We start from the raw sequence: 21,256 nt of genomic DNA on the forward strand, positions 1-21,256 counted from the left end.
GCTATGTTAAATGCATGAGTATGATTGAACCATTCTAGCAGTAATGTATCAAAGTCATTTTAGATTTGTTTCTGGAACCTGGTGCAGAATTCTTAATTATTTTGGAATTCCAAACTGCTCTGTAATTGCTGTTTTCTTTGTACCATGGGCCACTTCAGCAAAAATATTAGGCTTTACCTGTACATTTAGAGTTGCCTGTTTCCTCATGCCGTGTTTCCCGTGCTACTGTTTGTAGATTTTTATTCAGTATGCTAACTCAGTGTGGCTATGACTAAAAGAACACCTGGCATCGAATATATTTGTAAATGTCAATGCACACATTATTGAATTTACTTAAATGAATTGTACGTGCTGATTGTTGAGGTTATACTCATGGCTGCAGACCTACAATACGTCAGAAATGAGTCAACAGTGGGTAGTTAGCTTTGTAGTTACAGTTCTTGCATTCATTTCGGAAAATAATAACACTTTAAAATAGTGTAACATCAGAAGTTTGTGTTGGAATGAAATTCAATTATGCTAGGGACTGAAAAAGAGTTTATAATCTACCTTAACTGAAATTTGTATTAACAGATATAACTTCTAATAAGAACTAACGTATTGCTGCTGGGGCCAGTTTAAATTTTCTATTTATTTATTTTTTTGCATTAACCAAGAGTTCATCTTAAGTGAGTTCACGCTAAGAATGTTACATTCCATCTCAATAATCAATGTTATTTATTATAAATAATTAATTTTTGGCAATTCTTGTTGCAAAGGCCAAGGACTGGAATGTTTCCCCAGTGCCTAAAAATCTTAACTTGGCTGCCAGTTTATGTCTGAAGATAAATGTATGTTACACACTGGAAGTTTTTGCTATTATGAAATTTTTTGTAGCATATGTGTACTCATCTCTGAGTTTATCGCCTGTCTCATGTTTGTATCTTGGCAGTAAAAATCTTTTTCATTGATGCTGTGCAGCTTCAAAAATATCTCCTCTTTCATTCAGATGAAATTAAGAAATATATCTCGATCTTGAAATCTATGTAGGCCAAATAAAGCTGACAACAGGTGCTGGAGAGCACAATCATGTTAACCAGCACTTCCTGTGTGCCAACAGCCCAGCCTTTTATGAGGTTGGATGTCGTGTCCCCATCCACATCAACATTAGCTGCCTCATCCCACGTGAAGAAGGTTTAAAGTGATTGTCCATCCAACCTCCACAGCATTCTTGCCCATCCCTATGTCACTCACAATCCCAGCACCTAGCACAGAGGGATCATATCCTTATGGAAGATCTAGGTGCAAGACCTGCCCATCCACACCTCTAGTACTTCCTATTCCAGAACTATCACAGGCTTATGCTGCCCCATCAGAGAACAGGCCCCGTGTAAAACCAGTCATGTCATATACCAGCTCTGCTGCAGTAATTGCACAGCTTTTTGTATTAGTATGCCTACAAACCACTTGTCCACCAGGGTGAATGGCCACATTCAAACTGTGGCCAAGAGCAAAGTGGACCATCCTGTGGCACAACATGCAGCTGAATATAACATGCTTGACTTCAATGTGTGCTTCACTACCTGGAGCAACTGGATCCTTCACTCTTCCACCAGCTTTTCTGAACTGCGCAGATGGGCATTGTCCGTACAATACATTCTCCACTCCTGAAAATATCCTGGCCTCAACCTACGATAACCCACGGCCCCCACACCCTCCATCAACAGTTTCTGCCCCTTTCGTCTTATCACCTCCTCCCGGTTCATGTCCCCTCACACTGATTGTACACTGTTCTCTGCGTATGTACACACTGATCTTTTTCCATTCTCTGCTCCTCTTCTTTTCTGTTTCATGTGCCCCACTCACCACAGAGCCGCCCAACACTGCGTCTGACAGCCTTGTTCTGCTGCCTTCTGTTCAGTCCACACTCCACTTGTCTCCCTTCACCCGTACCCTATGCCTCCCCCTTTCACTGCCCCTTAGGACTGGTTCTTTCATTCAGAACAACAGTTGCAGTCCAGCCAGAGCAGCTGGAGGTAGTGGTCATGTGTACATGAAGTATGCTTGCTTGTGTGAATGTTCTTCTTTCTTTTCTGAAGAAGGCTTTGGCCAAAAGCACAGTGTGTAACAGTGTTTCCTCTGTGCCTGTCTGCAACTCAGTGTGTCAGTGTCATCTTTACGGTGAGTAGCGATCTATCCTTTTCATAATTGTAGATATTCCAGCCAGGATGTTCTACTGTTTGACATTCTACATCTTTATTCTTGATGTCTCCATATTTATTTATCATTGTAGTCACCCTGGTTCTCGCTTCCTGCGCCCGGGTTCCCGGGATCGATTCCCGGCAGAGTCAGGGATTTTCTCTGCCTCGTGATGACTGGGTGTTGTGTGATGTCCTTAGGTTAGTTAGGTTTAAGTAGTTCTAAGTTCTAGGGGACTGATGACCATAGATGTTAAGTCCCATGGTGCTCAGAGCCATTTGAGCCATCACCCTGGTGACAAACAAATTTCTCCCAACAAGAGACAAGTTTGTTGAAACTGTCAGTATAGAATGTTTGACTTTTCAGACAGAATGACAGCCTCACCCTGCTTGCACCACATCATCACTATCAAAGTGAAGTTCTTGAAAGTATTCTGTAAGTTTTGGGAACAGGTGAAAATCGCATTGTGCTAAGTCGGAACTTTATGGAGGATGATCGAAGCCAGTGAACCCAATTTGTCAAATTGTTGTAGCACCATATGTGGTGTGGAATTGTGCTGAAGGAGAGGGTGCTCCATGTGTGAACAAACTGTTCGCATTTGTAACTCAATTACACCTCACTGCTTCTCATGCACCGACATCGTTACATACACACTGCCTTGTTACACACTACAATTTGCAGCCCTCTAGTGGCAGAAGGCTGCAAATATGTAGACGTAAAGGATAAAGATGTAGAATGTTAATAATTTCTTTTTGGAGCCATTAAGTTTGGAGACATTATTTTTCAGCATGCCCTTGTAAACAGACAATGCTGTAATTCTACCAGTGCAATAAGCAACCAACAGCGCACAACTTAAATGTGGACTGAGAGGTTGAAGAAATATAAATAAGATTTTATGTAACAAGTTGTAGAGTTATTGGGTAAAGTTTGTTCAAAACTGTAAAATTTAAATTATTGTCTACTGGAACTGATGGTATGTATGTGTAGTCATTGTTCACCTTCAAAGTGGTTGTCACAATAACCCTCCCAACAAGGTGAGGGGGACATAGTGTGATACCTGTTGTGTATTTACTGGCAGAGCCACATTCTTTTTTACACACACACACACACACACACACACACACACACACACACACACACACAAAACCATAGTCTCTGGCAGCTGAAGCCAGACTACAAACAGTAGTGCATGATTGGATAGGGAACCGGGTAGGGGTTAGGAAGAGGCTGGGGCGGTGAGGGGTAGCAGGATAAGAGTGGGGGACGGTAAAGTGCTGCTGCAGGAGCATGCAGGGACAAGGTGGAGAGAGGGTGGGGCAAATAGGTGTAGTTGGGATGTTAGATGGAGTGGGGGTCGGGGGTAGCGAAGAAGGAGAGAGACTGGAAGTGTTGGTGGAACAGAGGGCTGTGTAGTGCTGGAATGGGAACAGGGAAGGAACTAGATGGGTGAGGACAATGACAAATGAAGGTTGAGGCCAGGAGGTTCATGGGAACGTAGGATATATTGCAGAACTCTCCCTTCAAAATATCCATAGGATGTGTTGCAGGTAGAGTTCTGCAATATGTCCTACATCCTGTAACCCTCCTGGCCTCAACCTTCATTAGTCGTTGCCCTTACAACTCTCCCTGCAATATATCCTACATTCCTGTAACCCTTCTGGCTCAACCTACGTTAGTCATTGTCCGTACCTGTCTAACTCCTTCCCTGTTCACATTCAAGCACTACACAGCCCTCTATTCCACCAATGCTTCCAGTCTTTCTACTTCTCTCCTGTTCCACTAACCTCCCCCCCCCCCCCCCCCACTTATCCCCTCCCCCTTACCCCCTCCGTCTAACCTCCCGACTGCACCTAGCTGCCCCACCCTCTCTCCACCTCATCCCTGCATGCTCCTGCAGCAGCACTTTACTGTCCCCCACTCTTATCCTGCCAGCCCTCACCATCCCAGCCTCTTCCTTACCCCCACCCGGTTGCCTATCCCATCATGCATTGCTGTTCGTAGTCTCGCATCAGCTGCCAGAGACTGTGCTCGTGTGTGCGAGTTGTATTCGCGCACGCTCGTGTGTGTGTGTGTGTGTGTGTGTGTGTGTGTGTGTGTGTGTGTGTGTGTGTGTGTGTGTGTGTGTGTGTATAATCCATTTTTGACAAAGGCCTAGTTGGCAGAAAGCTTATTGTGTGACAGTCTTTTTGTTGTGTCTCACTGCAACTCAGCATCTTTGCTATATGGTGAGTAGCAACTATCCTTTTCATAATGGATTTCCCATTGTTTGGTTATTTGGAGAAATATTTGGCATCCATTGAGGGATGAAGCACATGTCTCTTGGAGTTACCATTGTTTCTGCTATCAGTATAGTAAGTGTTGTTTGTCCACATTCTTAAATTTGCAAACAGTTGTGCTGTAAGTATGAGATTTTCTCCCTCTTATTCAGGTAGATGTAATGTAATAATTGGAACTGTTACTGCTGTTGTTAAAGTGGTTGGTTGTTTCTTCGTGTGTGTTCGTAGAAGCTACAAGGGCTCGGTCAGAGTTTGAAGAAGCCGATCGTAACCTAAGGGATGTGCAGCGTGAAATAAAGCAGTTGCAAGAATCCATGGAGAAAGATTATGGTGAAGAGGATGAGTTCGCTCCATTGGATGGAGAATGTTTTGAATTTACAGATTCTGAATATGTTTATAAACTGTGTCCATTTGATCATGTAAGTTTATTATTTTACATTTTATAATTCTTTTTTAATATGATTTGTACTGAATCAGTATTGTGTGGAACATATTTATAAATTACTTTTAACATTCATCACATAGCAAGATTTTATTGCTGTGTCACTAAAGTAGCAGTAGAATATGAACATTGTGGATGTAAGACACTTCACTGCTTCATATGCTTGATAAACAATATTTTTGCTGGTCAGCAAAAAACATCTTTTCCTCATTACAGCATTAATAAACATTGTTTCTAGGAGATGATTAGACGATGGATCCAGATTTAATTTCAGACTTTCTCTGCAGCCCCCAGGTTTCATGTAATAATGGTTTTTGTAATTACTTTGGTAGCTTATGTATTAGATTTATATTGCAAAATGACAAACTCTTCCAACAAGACTTCCAATTTCAAACAGCAAACAAAATCTGTCAGTATACAAACAAAGCAAAGAAATGAGTAACTACTTTTTCCCATATTTTCAGCAGTACTTGGTCACAGAAACATTACTTCGTAAGGACTAGCAGTAATCTTACAACACTGCAGTACTCCATTTGCCTTGATAATGATTTTCTGTTAAAGAAATGTCCTGGTGGAACTGTTCTCCATGTTTGTCTCTTAATGCTCCAAGGTTATCAAGGATAAACTCAGACTAATCATCAAGTGATGTAGTTTATGTGACATGTTGCATACCATAAGACAGTACGATTTCAGTAGTTCTTGTACAATATCACATTAGTTCTATGTGTTATGGTTGCCTAAAAACTTCTTGCGCTTCTGAAAGACAGCAATGCCATTCTTTCAACAAATCAAGGAATTATTAATCCGACATTAACCCCTAATTCGTGCGTCTACAAAATTTCCTTCTTCTATCATTACTTCACTGATCTGTGGAAAATTCTCTCATTAAGAACATGAGTCTACATAAGTTTTGTCCATTGGTTTCATAAATTTTTCAACATCAGGAGTGTTCTCCATTGTCTTGTGTCCAGGCAGTGGCTTGTTTAAAGCAAGCCATTTTTTTCTCCATAACAGAGATTTTTCCCATCTCTGCTGTCTCACTTGGATAGACACCAGTTGTGCTGTGTATACCTAAGTTGCATGCTTAGAAGAATTGAAATTTCCACATATACACCATTTCTATTTTCCATATGGGACAAGTGTGAGTAGCAGTTTGAAGTTCTCATATGTGTTTTTCAGATTAATTGCACAAACAGCCTGAACAGAAGGAAATTTGTTGGAATCTGTGAACCAGATGCCACTCATTTACTCTCAGATCATGGCCAAAAGCTTCCATAATATACTCAATATCATTACAAGAAAACATTTCACCTTCCTTGGAGAAATATTCAGGAAAGACTGCATGACATGGTCATGATAAATAAGATTCTGTCCTTTCAGATGCAAAGCTGGTAGCTGAGCCTGCTGCCTTGACAATTCAAATAATGAACAAATGTGTTGAGATCCCCTTGAGACAAAAAGGGTGGTTCATCTGATCCACAGTGTCCTTGAAATGATGGGTTGGCTTATGTATCTCCTTCACTGCCTCCTGTATTCAGTATTCAGTTTATTCACCATTGACCACTTACAGCTGAATAGGTGTCTGAACATTAAATATACAATTAACAATAACTTTACAGTAAAGTTTTTACAATTTAATTCCTTTTCTTTTTGGAATATTCTTGTATACTAATGTCAATAATTATTTCAAAATATTCTGTTACCTTATAAAATGGGTGTTTGAGTAACCAGTCATAAACCTTACGTTTGAAAATATTACTGGTCAGTGACCAAGCAGATGCTGGAAGTTTATTGAAGAGTTTTAAACTCATTATTTTGTGTGAGTTTGCAGTCTTTGTGAGTCTGTGTCTTGGTATGTCGAAGTCCATTTTGCCTCTGGTGTTGTGGGGATGTATGTTCTCTCTGGTCTCGAACTCATTTAAGTTGCTTTTGACATAAAGCAGTGCTGTGTAGATGTACAGATTCACAACAGTTAATATCATGTGCTTGATAAAGAGGGGGCGGCAGTGTTCCTTGGGCTTAACTTTGCTCATTATTCTGATTACTTTTTTTTTAATTTTCAGAATTTCACTGACAAAGCAAGAATGTCCCCATAACAATATGCCGTTGGAAATGTGTGACTGAAAGAGGCCAAAATATACCACCTTTAGATACTCATCAGTGACTACAACTGTCAGTCTCCAGATGAGATAACACACTCTTGCTATTCTCTTGCAGATATGGCTAATGTGTTCCTCCCAGTTTAATTTTGGATCAATGTGTAATCCTAACAATTTTATTTATTTGCTTTCAACAGCTGTAGTTAAACCCAGAATTAGTTCTTGTGTTTTATCAGGATTACACAGGAGTTCATTAGAAGAAAACCAATCCATTACTAGTTCTAGTTTTTCCTATGTTGCCTGATGCAGTTCTGTTGTGTCATGGTGTGTATTGCGCAATGTTGTATCATCTGCAAAACACACAATGTTTGCCACTGTATCTGCCTCGACTCCTTGTCACATTCTCAGAAGGCACTGGTGTCAGCAGTTCTTCACTGTGGCATGCAGACCATATCATGGATGGCAAATTATGATAGTGCACAGTTTTCCTAGTTTTCAAGGTGATTCAATACAATATTTGTCAGACAAAAATAAGTCCATTGTTGATTATTTGAACTAGCTTGTCAGGAATAAAATACATGATGAGTGACGTATGTAGTTTGGGGGGGGGGGGGGGGGGGGGGTCCAATTTTTCTTCTAGTCACCAAGTTTACACCCAAAATAAAGTTATTAGCATGTCTTTACAGGACGATAAGTTTCCATGTTTGCAATTTTGGAGTTAATTCTACACATATATAACAAAAAAAATTGCGTTATTTACACAGGTTTGAGGCCCTTCTCCTTCTTGATTAACACAAACCTTCTCAGATGTAGAACAGCAAGCACTCACTCTGACAGTTGCCAGAATTCTCAAATGTGAGATGCAAATGGCAACAAATGCAACGTAAGTATGTGAGTTTGAGCATGCTTGTTGGGATTGCTGACAAAACCACCCTCATTATCTGGAAATAGATTTTTGACTGAGGCTCGTGTGATAAGTGCATGTACATATTTTGAATCTGTAGAGTGTTTTAGTTAAGCCACAGCATTTTCAAGGTTTTCCATGGATGGAGGGTAGCATGCTGCAAAAAAGAAAAAAAGTAGCCCTATAAGACAAAAAATGAGTTCATGTTCAAATTCACCACCAGTAACTTAACAAAGAACAGCACTTACATTTCCAGAATGAAGTTTCACTCTACAGTGGTGTGTGCAGTGATATGAAACTTCCTGGCAGACTGGAACTAAAACCTGGACCTTCACCAGAGACAGGCAGTGAGTTATGGTGGAAGTTTAGCTGTGAGGATGGTTATGAGTTGTGCTTGGGTAGCTCATTTGATAGAGCACTTGCCCACAAAAGGCAAAGGCCCTGGGTTTGAATCCAGATCTGGCACAAAGATTTAATCTGCAAGGAAGTTTCAACATTCACATTCTTTGTATCAAAAATGTTGATCAGTGTCGTTCGTTATTCACTTGTGCTTGAGACTGGTCCACCATCAGGAATCTGACAGAGGATATTATAAACAAAATTAGATGGTTATAATAACAGTCATCATGTCACAGGCTGGAGGAAGACAAGGCCATAGCACCTCCAACAGGACTAGGCATAGTAAAGCACTGTGGTCTTCAAAATGTCTCCTTACTCTGATTACTTCAGAATTGCCTGATTTAATTAAATTACACTCCCTTACATTCATAGTTTATTTTCGTATTTATTATAATGTCTTTTCAAGACACTATCCATCCCGTTCGTATAGCTTCAAAGTCCTTTGTCACATGCCACAGAATTAGAATGCCATTGGCAAACCTCAGTTTTTATTTCTTTTTCTAGATCTGTAATTTCCTTTTCAAATTTCTCTTTTACTGCTTACTCAATGTAAGCATTAAATAACATGGGGATAGGCTACAACTCTGTCTCACACTGTTCTCAACTACTGCCTTCCTTTTATGTCCCTCGACTTTCCTGATTGAAGTATGGTTTCTGTAACCTCTCACTTGGTGTATTTCATTCCTACTACCTTAAGAATTCCAAAGAGTTTATTCCAGTCAACACTGTCACAAACTGTCTCCAAATCAACAAATGCTATAAACATAGGTTTGCCTTTCTTCAGCCTATCTTCTAAAATGAATTGTAGGTTCTCTATTGACGTATTTTTTTGGCCATTTATCTTACCTGAGGTCAGATTTTACCAGTCTTTCAATTCCTGTATAATTAATTCCAGTTAGTTATTTTGCAACCATGACTTAGTAAACTGAAGGGTCAGTAATATTAATACCTGATCTTTCATACTAGGTGGAATAGTTTTGTCATTGTTGGTCCTGCCACAATACACCTTGTTTCTACTGAGGCCTTTCAGCGGTGTGTCAGATTCTTCTCGTAGCATCATATCTCTTCCTACCTTTTCCTCATCTACTTCCTCTTTCATTACCATATATTGTCTTCAGCTTTGTTTCCTGTGTAGAGCCATTCTGTATATTCCTTCCAACATTCAGCTTTCCATTTGTTGCTTACAACTGGTTTGTCATCTGAGCACTTAATATTCATAAAACTGGTTTCGTGTCTCCAGAAGTGTATTTATTTTTTGTGTAAGTGGCAGCTGTTGTTGTTGCGGTCTTCAGTCCTGAGACTGGTTTGATGCAGCTCTCCATGCTAATCTATCCTGTGCAAGCTTCTTCATCTCCCAGTACCTACTGCAACCTACATCCTTCTGAATCTGCTTAGTGTATTCATCTCTTGGTCTCCCTCTACGATTTGTACCCTCCACGCTTCCCTCCAATACTAAATTGGTGATCCCTTGATGCCTCAGGACATGTCCTACCAACCGATCCCTTCTTCTAGTCAAATTGTGCCACAAACTTCTCTGCTCCCCAATCCTATTCAATACCTCCTCATTAGTTACATGACCTACCCACCTAATCTTCAACATTCTTCTGTAGCACCACGTTTCAAAAGCTTCTATTCTCTTCTTGTCCAAACTATTTACTGTCCATGTTTCACTTCCATACATGGCTACACTCCATACAAATACTTTCAAGAACGACTTCCTGACACTTAAATCTATACTCGATGTTAACAAATTTCTCTTCTTCAGAAACGCTTTCCTTGCCATTGTCAGTCTATATTTTATATCCTCTCTACTTCGACCATCATCAGTTATTTTGCTCCCCAAATAGCAAAACCCCTTTACTACTTTAAGTGTCTCATTTCCTAATCTAATTGCCTCAGCATCACCTGACTTAATTCGACTACATTCCCTTATCCTCGTTTTGCTTTTGTTGATGTTCATCTTATACCCTCCTTTCAAGTCACTGTCCATTCCGTTCAACTGCTCTTCCAAGTCCTTTGCTGTCTCTGACAGAATTACAATCTCATCGGCGAACCTCAAAGTTTTTATTTCTTCTCCCTGGATTTTAATACCTACTCCAAATTTTTCTTTTGTTTCCTTTACTGCTTGCTCAATATACAGATTGAATAACATCGGGGACAGGCTACAACCCTGTCTCACTCCCTTCCCAACCACTGCTTCCATTTCATGCCCCTCGACTCTTATAACTGCCACCTGGTTTCTGTACAAATTGTAAATAGCCTTTCGCTCCCTGTATTTTACTCCTGCCACCTTTAGAATTTGAAAGAGAGCAGCTATCTTCCACATAATTGTACATGTCTCTACAGCAGTGCATTTCTCTGATAGCCATTCCTGCTTCCCATTTTACACCTCATTTTCAGGTGTTTTTATTGTATTTTTGCTTTGTTAATTTGCTGCATTTTTATATTTTCTCCTTTCGTCAGTTAATTGCTGTATTTCATTTGTTATCAAAAGATTTTCTTTTCCTTAAGGTGTCTTCATTATTTTGTACCAGATTCTAATAAATGGTTTGAATTCTCAATAAATGGTGGGAATTCTCCGGATCTGTAATGTTGTGTGCGGATACTTACAATTTTCCTCAAAGAAGAAAGCTCCATATGTAGCTCTAATATTCATTGAAGTGTTCAATTTATTGTTAACTTTTACTCCTATTTATCTTTTTTAGGCTACTCAGCGTTCAAAATCTGGAGGTTCTGAAACAAGATTGGGACAATGGAATCAGTGGTCAGGTCCAGAAGAAAATAAATATAAAAGCATGTTATATGACCGAGGACAATCATGTTGGAATGGACCTCAACGATCTGCTCTGGTATGCACATAGATACCTTACACATTGCATTGTCAAAAAAAAAATTAATTCTGGATATACCTACTTACATTTTATTTTAATGTTGCAAAAATAACTATAGATGGTATTTGTTATTTTGGTATGTTATGTTCCAAAGTGATGTGGTTTTGCATGAAAATTTTCATGATGAATTTGAATTTAATCTTTCTTAATCTGGATAGTTTGTTTGATGGAAACACACAGGCATTTTTAACAAGGTAATAACAATATGCAACATGGTTTAGAAGCCCTTTAAATGTATCTGCTGTTAATAATACACTAGTGGCTGTAGTTGGATCACACTATTAAAGCCACAAAATATTTCATGTGACCAAGTGGGGTGGAGCCTTGCTTCGGATGCTACACTTGTAATTGAGAAGAAGGCATTTCAAATCCTTGTCTGACCATCCAGATTGAGGCTTTCTATGGTTTGTCTACAGAGAAATGCCAGGATGGTTAAAAGGAAATGACTGACTTTCCTCCTCACCCTTGGCTAATTCGAGGCTTGTGCTCTGTTTCTGATGACCCCATTTTTCCTCTCTTCCTTTCCTATTTTACATGACTTTTTAGTCAGCTTGCTACTCAGCACAAAAGATACCTTTTTAATCCCCAAGACAGCCAAGAGATTTACATTAGTGGGAGAACAGGAATGTCTCATTCAGTGAAGATGGTTGAGATGCTGTTTGAATTAGTTGCTCCAGTTTCAAAAATAAAAATATGAAGATCTCTTTCTTACTAGTACCTTTGAGTAAGTGAGTTGAAAACCAATGTGTTGCTACCAGTGTCAACATTTAAGTCACACTCACATGTCCTGTGAAAATGCAGCCAAATGTGTAAATTGTGGCAGAGGTGCACAGTCAGTCAGATCTTGATAAAATTTGAAAGTGGTGCAGAGACTGGCAACTTGCTTCTAGTGTTAAATTGGAATCGGCCAACTCGCACAGATGTGTAACACTTTGTAGGGATGTGAAATGGAGTGATCACATAGCCTCACTCGTGGGTAAAGCGGGTGTTGGACTTTGGTTTATTGACAGAATACTGAGGAAGTGCAATCAGTCTACAAAGGAGCTTGCTTACAGATAACTCATGTGAATGGTTCTAGAATATTGCCCAAGTGTATAGGACCCATATCATTTAGGACTAACAGGGATATTGAACGTATACAGGAAAGGGCAGCATGAATGGCCATAGGTATGTTTGATCCATGGGAGAGTGTCACAGAGATACTGAAGAGGCGCACACTCTTTAAGATAGACATAAACTATCCTGAGAAAGTCTACTACTAACAAAGTTTTAAGAACCGCCTTTGAACAATGATTATAGGAATATACTACAACTCCCTACATATCGCTCACATAAGGATCAGGAGGATAAGATGAGAATAATTACAGCAGGCACAGAGGCAATCAAACACTCATTCTTCCAGTCTCCCTAAGTCAATGGAAGGTGGTGAAACTGAAATAACTGGCACAATGGGACATACCCTCTGCCATGCACCTCACGGACATGTTGTGACTAGGATGCCTGTATACTCAGTTCACTAGACAATAAAATAACTCGTATTAATGCATTTTATTACAATAAGACAATTCAATCACAAGCAAGGGTAACATACAAAATAAACAGTCTTCTTCAGAATAGACAAATACAAGTCTGTGCTTCATAGAGATTCTTAACAGAGTAGCTAATGTTGATGCTGCTATCGAAGTGGGCCACCATGTCGGGAGCGGCGCTCACCTAGGAGCCACTGCTCCTTCACATTGTTGTCATGAAAGGGAGGTCAATCAGCGTGTGATTGGCTGACTTCTTCTTGTAGCCTTCTCTTCCCTATCATTCCTAACTGGCGTGCCAATGCTGATTTTATGCCATGACAGTAGATGTAGTTGTAGATGGAGAGTGCACACTCTCTTCCCCACCCTGCATTAGCTGCGGAAGAATCCATGTTGCTTCTTCCTATGAAATCAGTACCTTGATGGACAGGTTGTACGGGAGATCTGGGCAAGGGAAAGGTTTCTTCCAGTTGCTTGGAAAATACTTGCCATTTGAAAGTCTTCCACACCATCATCTGGCAATTGTCTCTTGTGACCCATACAGAAGATTGTAAATTTGAGAGGGAATATTCCCAAGATGATTTTCTTCTTACCTCTGGTCAGGAGCAACACATGAAAAATGCAGAGGAACTAAGAAGACAAAGAAAATTGCATTTCCCCCTTCGTGGACTCAGAGATTCTCCTCAACGGCAACACTGTGTAACATCACTCAGCCAAAGCCCACGTCATTGGCATGATTCATCAACCAACCTTAGAGAGCTGATCAGTTCAGTGAGGAAACCTCTACCTTTAAAGAAATAGCAGAGCGGAATCTTCCTGCATCTGAACCCTGTAGTACATATGCATATGAAACCAGAAGCTTGAAAGCTGCTAAGGTTATCAGCACCTATGCAACTGCCATCTCTCATTCTTAAATATGGATGTCCTTCAGTGGAATATATCTGATATCACATTGCATAGTGCAGAATTGCAGTGGTTACAACAGTCGCAATCCTCAGCTGTTATATGTCTGCAAGAGATGAAAACACAATCTCAAGACTACTTTGACCTTCCGCACTTCACTCCAATATTGTACGGCCTTCCTCCAAAGGAGCGAACACAATCTCAGTGTTATGTCAAAATAATTTAATTGGATAGATAAAAAATCTGCTCACCAAGCAGTGGCAGAACACACACATAAGAGACAGTTATAATTGGAAAGCTTTCAGAGCCAGTGGCTCCTTCTTAATGCAGATGGGTTGAAGGGGAAGGAAAAGGGGCAGATTTCTGGAAAGTCATCCAGAACTGTGGGTCAAAGGAGACTTACCACACAGGATGAGAAGGAAAGACTGATAGTTGGTGACTGCATTGGATGAAATTTGAAAACCTTAAAGCTTAAAGGTGGAAGACAGGGTAATATGCAGACAGTGATCCATGCTTAAACATCATGCATGAGTTAATAAGAGTGAAAAGCTAAGATCATTGTACATAGCAGAGGTGGGAGGGGGCGATGAAAAATAGACGGGTAAGACAATGAAAGATGTAGAAAACTAAAACAGTGCGTGGCAAAGAGTAGTTACTGTGAAGAAATTCTGAGACGGAAGAAATTAAAGTAAATTAAGGCCAGGTGGGTGACGAGAACCAAGGGCATGTTGTAGTGCTAGTTCCCACCTGCGGAGTTCTGAGAAACTGGTGTCTGGGGGAAGAATCCACATGGCACGTGTGGTGTAACAGACACAAGGTCGCAATTGTCATGTTGTAGAGTATGCCCTGCAACAGGATATTGCGAGTTGTCAGTATACCCCCTCAGCCCATGCCCATTCATCTTAATTGATAATTTGGTGGTAGTCATGCCAATCTAGAAGGCCAAACAGTGTTTACGTAACAGCTGGTATATGACGTGTGTCATTTCACATGTGGCTCTCTCTTTGATAGTACATGTTTGCCAGTTACAAGGATGCTATGGGTGGTAGTAGGAGGGCACATAGGATAAGTCTTGTAGGAGGGATGGTCACAGGGGTACAAGCCACAGGGTAGGGAGATGGGTGCAGAAGGAGCGTAGGGTCTGGTAGATGAAAGGTACAACCATGGGAACCAGGATGGCTCCTTCCTCTGGAAACCTTTCCATGAGTCACTTAGAGGGCACTTTCCTGGGATCCATAAGTCTTCCCTGGTTTGGTTTACATACACTGATGTCATCTTTACCATGTGGACTCATGGTGGGGCTGACCTGGTAAAATACCTGGAATCTCTGAATACCTTATCCCAAATAAATTTCACATGGTGCTATTTCGAATCCTATGCCACTTTCCTTGATGTCGATCTTGTAACCACAGAAGGCCAGCTACTCTCTTCTGTCCAAATTAAATCTAACAAACAACAGTACTTACATTTTGACAGTTGCCGTCCTTTCCATGTCAAATGTTTCCTCCCATACAGGCTTGGCATCTGAGGTAAACACATTTGTTCAGATGCAGAGTCTCTACAGCAATACACTAGTGTTTCCACCTTAGCCTTCACTGCACATAATTACCCACCAGCCTAGTTAAAAAAAAAAAAAAAAAAACAGATTTACTGGGCCATCACATCCAATCCTTGTGCTGCTGATCCCTCCAGAAAACAACTTCAGAGCATGCCATTGGTGACTCACTATTATCCTGGTTATATGTTAATCAGCTACTTCAACAGGGCTATGACTTCCTAAAATCATGCCCTGCCCTGAAATGAGATCCATTCTGTCTGAAATTTTCCTCACCACATCTAGAATAGCTTTCGGTCGCCCTCCCAATCTCCATAATATTCTTGTCAGAGCCTATGTTCCTTTTGCACCCATCTCCCTACCGTATGGCTCATACCCCTGTGACCATCCTTGCTGCAAGACTTCCCCTATGCACGCTGCTATGACCACCGATAGTAGCTCTATAATTGGCAAAACATATACTATCAAAGGGAGAGCCACATGCGAAATGACACACGTCATATACTAGCCAATACATAAACACTGTTCGGCCTTCTACATCGGTATTATTACCACCAAATTGTCAATTAGAATGTATGGGCAAAAGCAAAGGGTGTACACTGGCAACTCACAATATCCTGTTGCAGAGCATGCTCTACAACATGACAATTATGACCTCGGTACCTGTTTCACCACATGTGCCATCTGGATTCTTCCCCCAGACACGAGTTTCTCAAAACTCTGCAGGTGAGAACTAGCATTACATCATGTCCTTGTTTCTCGCCACCCACCTGGCCTTAATTTACATTAATTTCTTCTGTCTCAGCATTTCTTCACAGTAGCTACTCTTTGCCTCACTCCATTTTAGTTTTCTACATCTTTCATTGTTTTACCCATCTATTTTTCATTACCCCCCACCCTCTCCCACCTCTTATGTACAATGCACTTACCTTTTCACTCTTACTCTCTCAAGCACAATGTTCACACCCAAACGCACCCTCCCGTAGCCATGGTGACACTGATTGTTGATGAATGATTATTGAAAGCAATTGCCTAGTCTGATGGAGGTGGGGAGAGGATAGGGAAGGATGCAAGGAAGGGGTATTGTGAAAGAGACAGGTCTTTTGACATGACTCAGTGACCAGCAAGATGGAAGGAGTACGGAGGATAGAGCATAAGGGAGAGGAGACTCCTGTCACCCTTTCTGTACCTCCTTTATACTCTACCCTCTGTACTCCGTTTATACTGTTGTGCAACCACCGAGTCATCTGCCAAAAGACCTGCCTCCTTTCTGCTCCTCCCTCATTGCACCATTTCTCACCCCCTCCCCAACTCCACCAGCCAAGGCAACCACTTTTAATAATCAGTCACCAATAATCAGTCACGCCCCATAAGAGCTTAAATATGGTCCCAGGGTATTATATCCCACACGGACCTCCTTCTGCAGTTTGACGATGAGCTGCACGCCAATTCAGAGCGGCGAGTGTTCATTTCATCTGGTGCGTCCATCGGGGTCTGAGGGATAATTAGGTTGTCACCGGGTGCCTTCATCTTCGCCTTCGAGGGTGACACATTGCCCAAGAAGGTCAAGGTGATGGACAACCACTGTGACGTCAAGCCATATATCCCTTCCCCAATGCAGTGCTTTAAGTGCTGGAAGTACTTCCAGCTGTACTTCCAGCACCACATGTCGAGATTGTGGACGTCCATCACATCCCAGTACTCCATATGCCCCCCACCCCATCTGTGTCAAAGTGGATAGCATCATTCACCTTGCTCGCCAGAGTGCAGAATATTACAGAAAGAGAGGAAAATCATGGAATATAAGACCCTGGACCAACTGACATACACTGAGGCTAAGAGAAAATTTGAGCGACTACATCCTGTGGCTACGACCTCCTCTTACGTTGCTGCTACGAGAACAGTTGTCGCCTCATCAGTTCCTCGCATTCCTATAGCCTCTCAGAACCAGAAGACTACACCTGCTCCCTTGACGGTGGGGCAGCACTTCCCCACTGTTGTTCCCGCACCACCTACTTCCAGGAGCAACACCCCCTCAACCATCGGGGATATCAGTCCCCACTTCTCAGCCGGAGAAGCATTAAGTTTGAAGAGCCCAAAAGCAGCTGGTTGTAGGGCTTCACTCATCCTCAGTCCCAGAGACTGAATCAGTGAATGATGAATTCTTCTCGGGTACTCAGCCGAGTGATGACATCGTCTTGTCGCAAAGTTTCGATGAGTTTTGTACACATCGAAATGTTGCGGCAAGACAACGCCACCATTCGTCTGATAACCTGAGAAGAATCCATCATTGGAATACACAGAGAAAGACAGCAATCGCATGGATCAGTGAAGTCCTCCCAGCCAGGGAAACCCAAGGAGCAGTGAGAGAAATCCAAAAAGAAGATCTCCAATACAAAGGGAATTGCGGTGGCACCTACACCACCACTGCCTACAAGCTCTGTGTCTGCGGATGAGGTGGAGATTCTGCCGTTCGCTGAGGATCTAGATCTCGCCGGTTGCTCAGACACAATGGATATAGACTGCTCAGGCAAAAAGAAGGTGGCAGCAGGTGACCCTGAGGCATAAGCTGCCTCATTGAATGTTCCATGCCTTCCCAGTCTCACGATGATGTCATCCTCCAGTGGAATTGAAGCGATTTTCTTCCCCCCCCCCCCCCCCCCCCCCCCCCCCCCCCCCCCCCCCCACCGCCTGATTGAGCTATGGCAACTGTTAAACTTTACACCTGCTTTCTGCATTGACCTCCAGGAAACCTGGTTCCTGGCAATGCAGATCCCTGCCCTCTGTGGCTATAAGGGATACTACAGGAACCGTAGTGACTATAATATGAGTGGGGTGTCAGGCGGAGACTGCGTTTATGTCCTAAACTCGGTCTGTAGTGAACCTGAGCCCCCTTCAAACCCCTCTTGAAGCTGTGGCTGTCAGAATAAGGATGCCACAGGAAATAACTGTCTGCAATGTATATCTTCCTCCAGGTGGTGCAGTATCCCTGAATATATTAACTGCACTGATTGACCAACTCCCTAAGCGTTTCCTCCTTTCAGGAGATTTTAACGCCCATAACACCTTGTGGGGTGGCACCGAGCTTACTGGCCAAGGCAGAGATGTCGAAACTTTACTGTCTCAGTTCGACCTCTGCCTCTTAAATACTGGGCCGCCACACATTTCAGTGTGGCTCATAGTGGTTACTCGGCCATTGATTTATCAATTTGCAGGCCATGACTTCTTCCATCTATCCACTGGAGAGCACATGACGTCATGTGTGGTAGTGACCATTTCCCCATCTTCCTGTCACTGTCCCGGCGTCAAGTCCATCGATGCCTGCCTGCCTAGATGGGCTTTAAACAAGGCAGGCGGGGAACTTTAACCTCTGCTGTCACCGTTGCATCTCCCCCACACGGTAACATCGATATGACGGGTGAGAAGGTGACTATGGCAATCGCTTCTGTGGCAGAAAACACGATCCCTCACTCTTTAGGGTGCCCCGGTGTAAGGCAGTCCCTTGGTGGTCGCCGGAAGTCACTGGAGCAGTTAAGGAGTGTCGGTGAGCTCTACAGCAGCATAAGCGGCACCCTTCCCTGGAGCACCTCATAGCCTTTAAACGGCTCCATGCCCCCGTTCGCCAACTTATCAAACGACAGAAGCAGGAGTGTTGGGAGAGATATGTCTTGACCATTGGGTGCCATATCTCACCTTTCCAAGTCTGGAAAAAGATCAAACGTGTTTTCGGGTGCCACACCCCAACAGATGTTCCCGGTGTTAACATAGATGTCATGTTATCTACCCAGGCAAATGCGATTGCTCAGCACTATGTTGGAGCCTCTACATTGGAGAATTACCCCCAGCCTTTCGCATTCTCAAACGGCGGCTGGAAGGGAAAGTCCTCTCGTTCACTACATGCCACAGTAAATCCTGTAAAACCCCATTTCTAAATAAAATAGTAAAATAGTGAAAAACTGCGAATATCTTCTGCCCCTCGCTGGGTACGCCCATGGGTGGTGCCTACAAGGAGCCATCCACAAGGCACAGTCCTGGGCTCTAGCCCACGGTTTCCAGTTTTCGGCTGCAATGTCTTGTGTTAGGCACTTCTGTCGGTGTCCTACCGTTCATCCGGAACCAGAACTTTACCTTAATGATGATCCACTCATTGTAGTGGAGACATATCGATTCTTAGGACTGGTTTTCAACGTCCGATTGACTTGGCTTCCTCACCTTAGTCAGCTTATGCAGAAGTGCTGGCAGCACCTCAATGCCCTCCACTGCCTGAGCAACACCAACTGGGGTCCAGATCGCTCTACACTGCTGCAACTCTACAGAGGCCTTGTTCAATCCCGCCTTGACTATGGGAGTGTGGTTTATGGTTCGGTGGTGCCCTCAGCGTTGCTTTTACCCAAATCAGGGCACCACTGTGGTGTTCGCCTAGCGACAGGAGCTTTTAGGACGAGTCCAGTGACCAGCGTCCTGGTGGAGGCGAGTCCCTCCATTGCAGGTTAGGCATGCACAACTGCTGGCCAGTTATGTTGCATACGTTAGTAGTTCTCCTCCACATCTGAATCACCGTCTCCTTTTCCCACCAACGACAGTTTATCTCCTGCATTGGTGGCCCAGGTCAGGGCTTCCAATTGCAGCTAATGTCCGATCACTTCTTTCTGAACTGGAGTCCTTGCCTTTACCGCCTATACTTAAGGTCCAATCACGTACACCTCCATGGTGTACACCTAGGCCACAGCTTCGCCTGGACCTTTCACATGGCCCTAAGCACTCAGTTAACCCCGCGGCTCTCGGCTGCTACTTCCTCTTGATACTTGATATGTACCAAAGCCACAAAGTAGTTTACACTGACTGCTCGATGGCTGATGGTCGCGTCGGCTTCGCATATGTCCATGGAGGACGTATTGAACAGCATTCCTTGCCCAGTGGCTGCAGTGTTTTCACTGCCGAACTGGTGGCTATATCTCGTACTCGTGAGCACATCCATTCATGCCCTGGGGAGTCGTTTCTTCTGTGTACTGACCCCTTGAGCAGCCTATAAGCTATTGACCAGTGCTACCGCCATCATCCTTTGGTAGCGACCATCCAGGAGTCCATCTATGCCCTGGAATGGTCCGGTCGTTCTGTTGTGTTTGTCTGGATCCCAGGTCATGTCGGAATCCCAGGCAACAAACTTGCCAACAGGCTGGCCAAACAGGCTATGCGGAAACCGCTTATGGAGATCGGCTTCTCTGCAACTGACCTGCGTTCAGTACTACGCCGCAAAGTTTTGCTTCTTTGGAAGACGAAATGCCATAACCTCAGCACGCACAACAAACTGCGTTCCATTAAGGAGACTATGAATGGTGGCAGTCCTCCATGTGGGCCTCTCGCAGGGACTCTATGGTTCTCTGCCGGCCGCGCATTGGCCATGCTTAAGTGACACATGGCTACCTCCTGCACCTTGATGACCCAACTCAGTGTCGGTCCGGTGCCCGGCTGACAGTGGTGAGCTGTCCTTTGTCTGCCCTGCGATGGACTCTTCAGTTACCGGACTCGTTGCCGTTAATTTTAACTGACAATGCCTCATTGGCTAATTTAGTTTTACATTTTATATGTGACCATGGGTTTTATCATTCTATGTAAATTTTTGCGCATGTCCTTTGTGCCTTTGTGTTCTCCACTCTAATGCTTTTAGGGTGGATGTTTTAATGTGTCACAGAATAGCTGGCTTTTCCTTTTTATTCTCTTGGTTGGCCAGCTACGGATGTGCTCAAGATCACGAGATATAGCCATCTGCTCTCTTTTTTCTTACCCCTTCTACCTGTTTCTTGCTTCTCTCTGTAGTTTTCTTTTCCTGTTTTGTCCAGAGTAGCGTTGGTTGTCCTGTCGTTCTTCTGGTTCTTCCTTTCTCATATCATTGTGCTGTAAGTCTCCTTTCTTTTCTTCTTTCCCTTGTGTAATTATTTTACCAGGAACAAGGGACTGCTGACATCATCAGTCTGCTATAGATGAGTGGTTGCCTTTCCCATATTTTACATATTGTTCCATCCAGGAATTTCCATTATTGTTGATTGTGTTCCATAGAGTGCGTCAAGATGGAAAACCTGGAA

At 42.8% G+C, this 21,256-nt stretch overlaps 1 protein-coding gene across 1 annotated transcript in view; it reads left to right on the plus strand.

Annotated features, from left to right (window-relative positions):
* Positions 1–21,256, plus strand: part of LOC124616119 (glucosidase 2 subunit beta) — a 191,908-nt gene that overhangs the window by 164,595 nt on the left and 6,057 nt on the right. Inside the window, exons 9-10 of the mRNA XM_047144383.1 lie at positions 4,683–4,873; positions 11,004–11,147. Coding sequence (XP_047000339.1) covers positions 4,683–4,873; positions 11,004–11,147 — 335 coding nt within the window. The remainder of the gene's footprint in view (positions 1–4,682; positions 4,874–11,003; positions 11,148–21,256) is intronic.

The sequence above is a fragment of the Schistocerca americana genome, chromosome 5 (assembly GCF_021461395.2).
Source record: "Schistocerca americana isolate TAMUIC-IGC-003095 chromosome 5, iqSchAmer2.1, whole genome shotgun sequence".
NCBI lineage: Eukaryota > Metazoa > Arthropoda > Insecta > Orthoptera > Acrididae > Schistocerca > Schistocerca americana.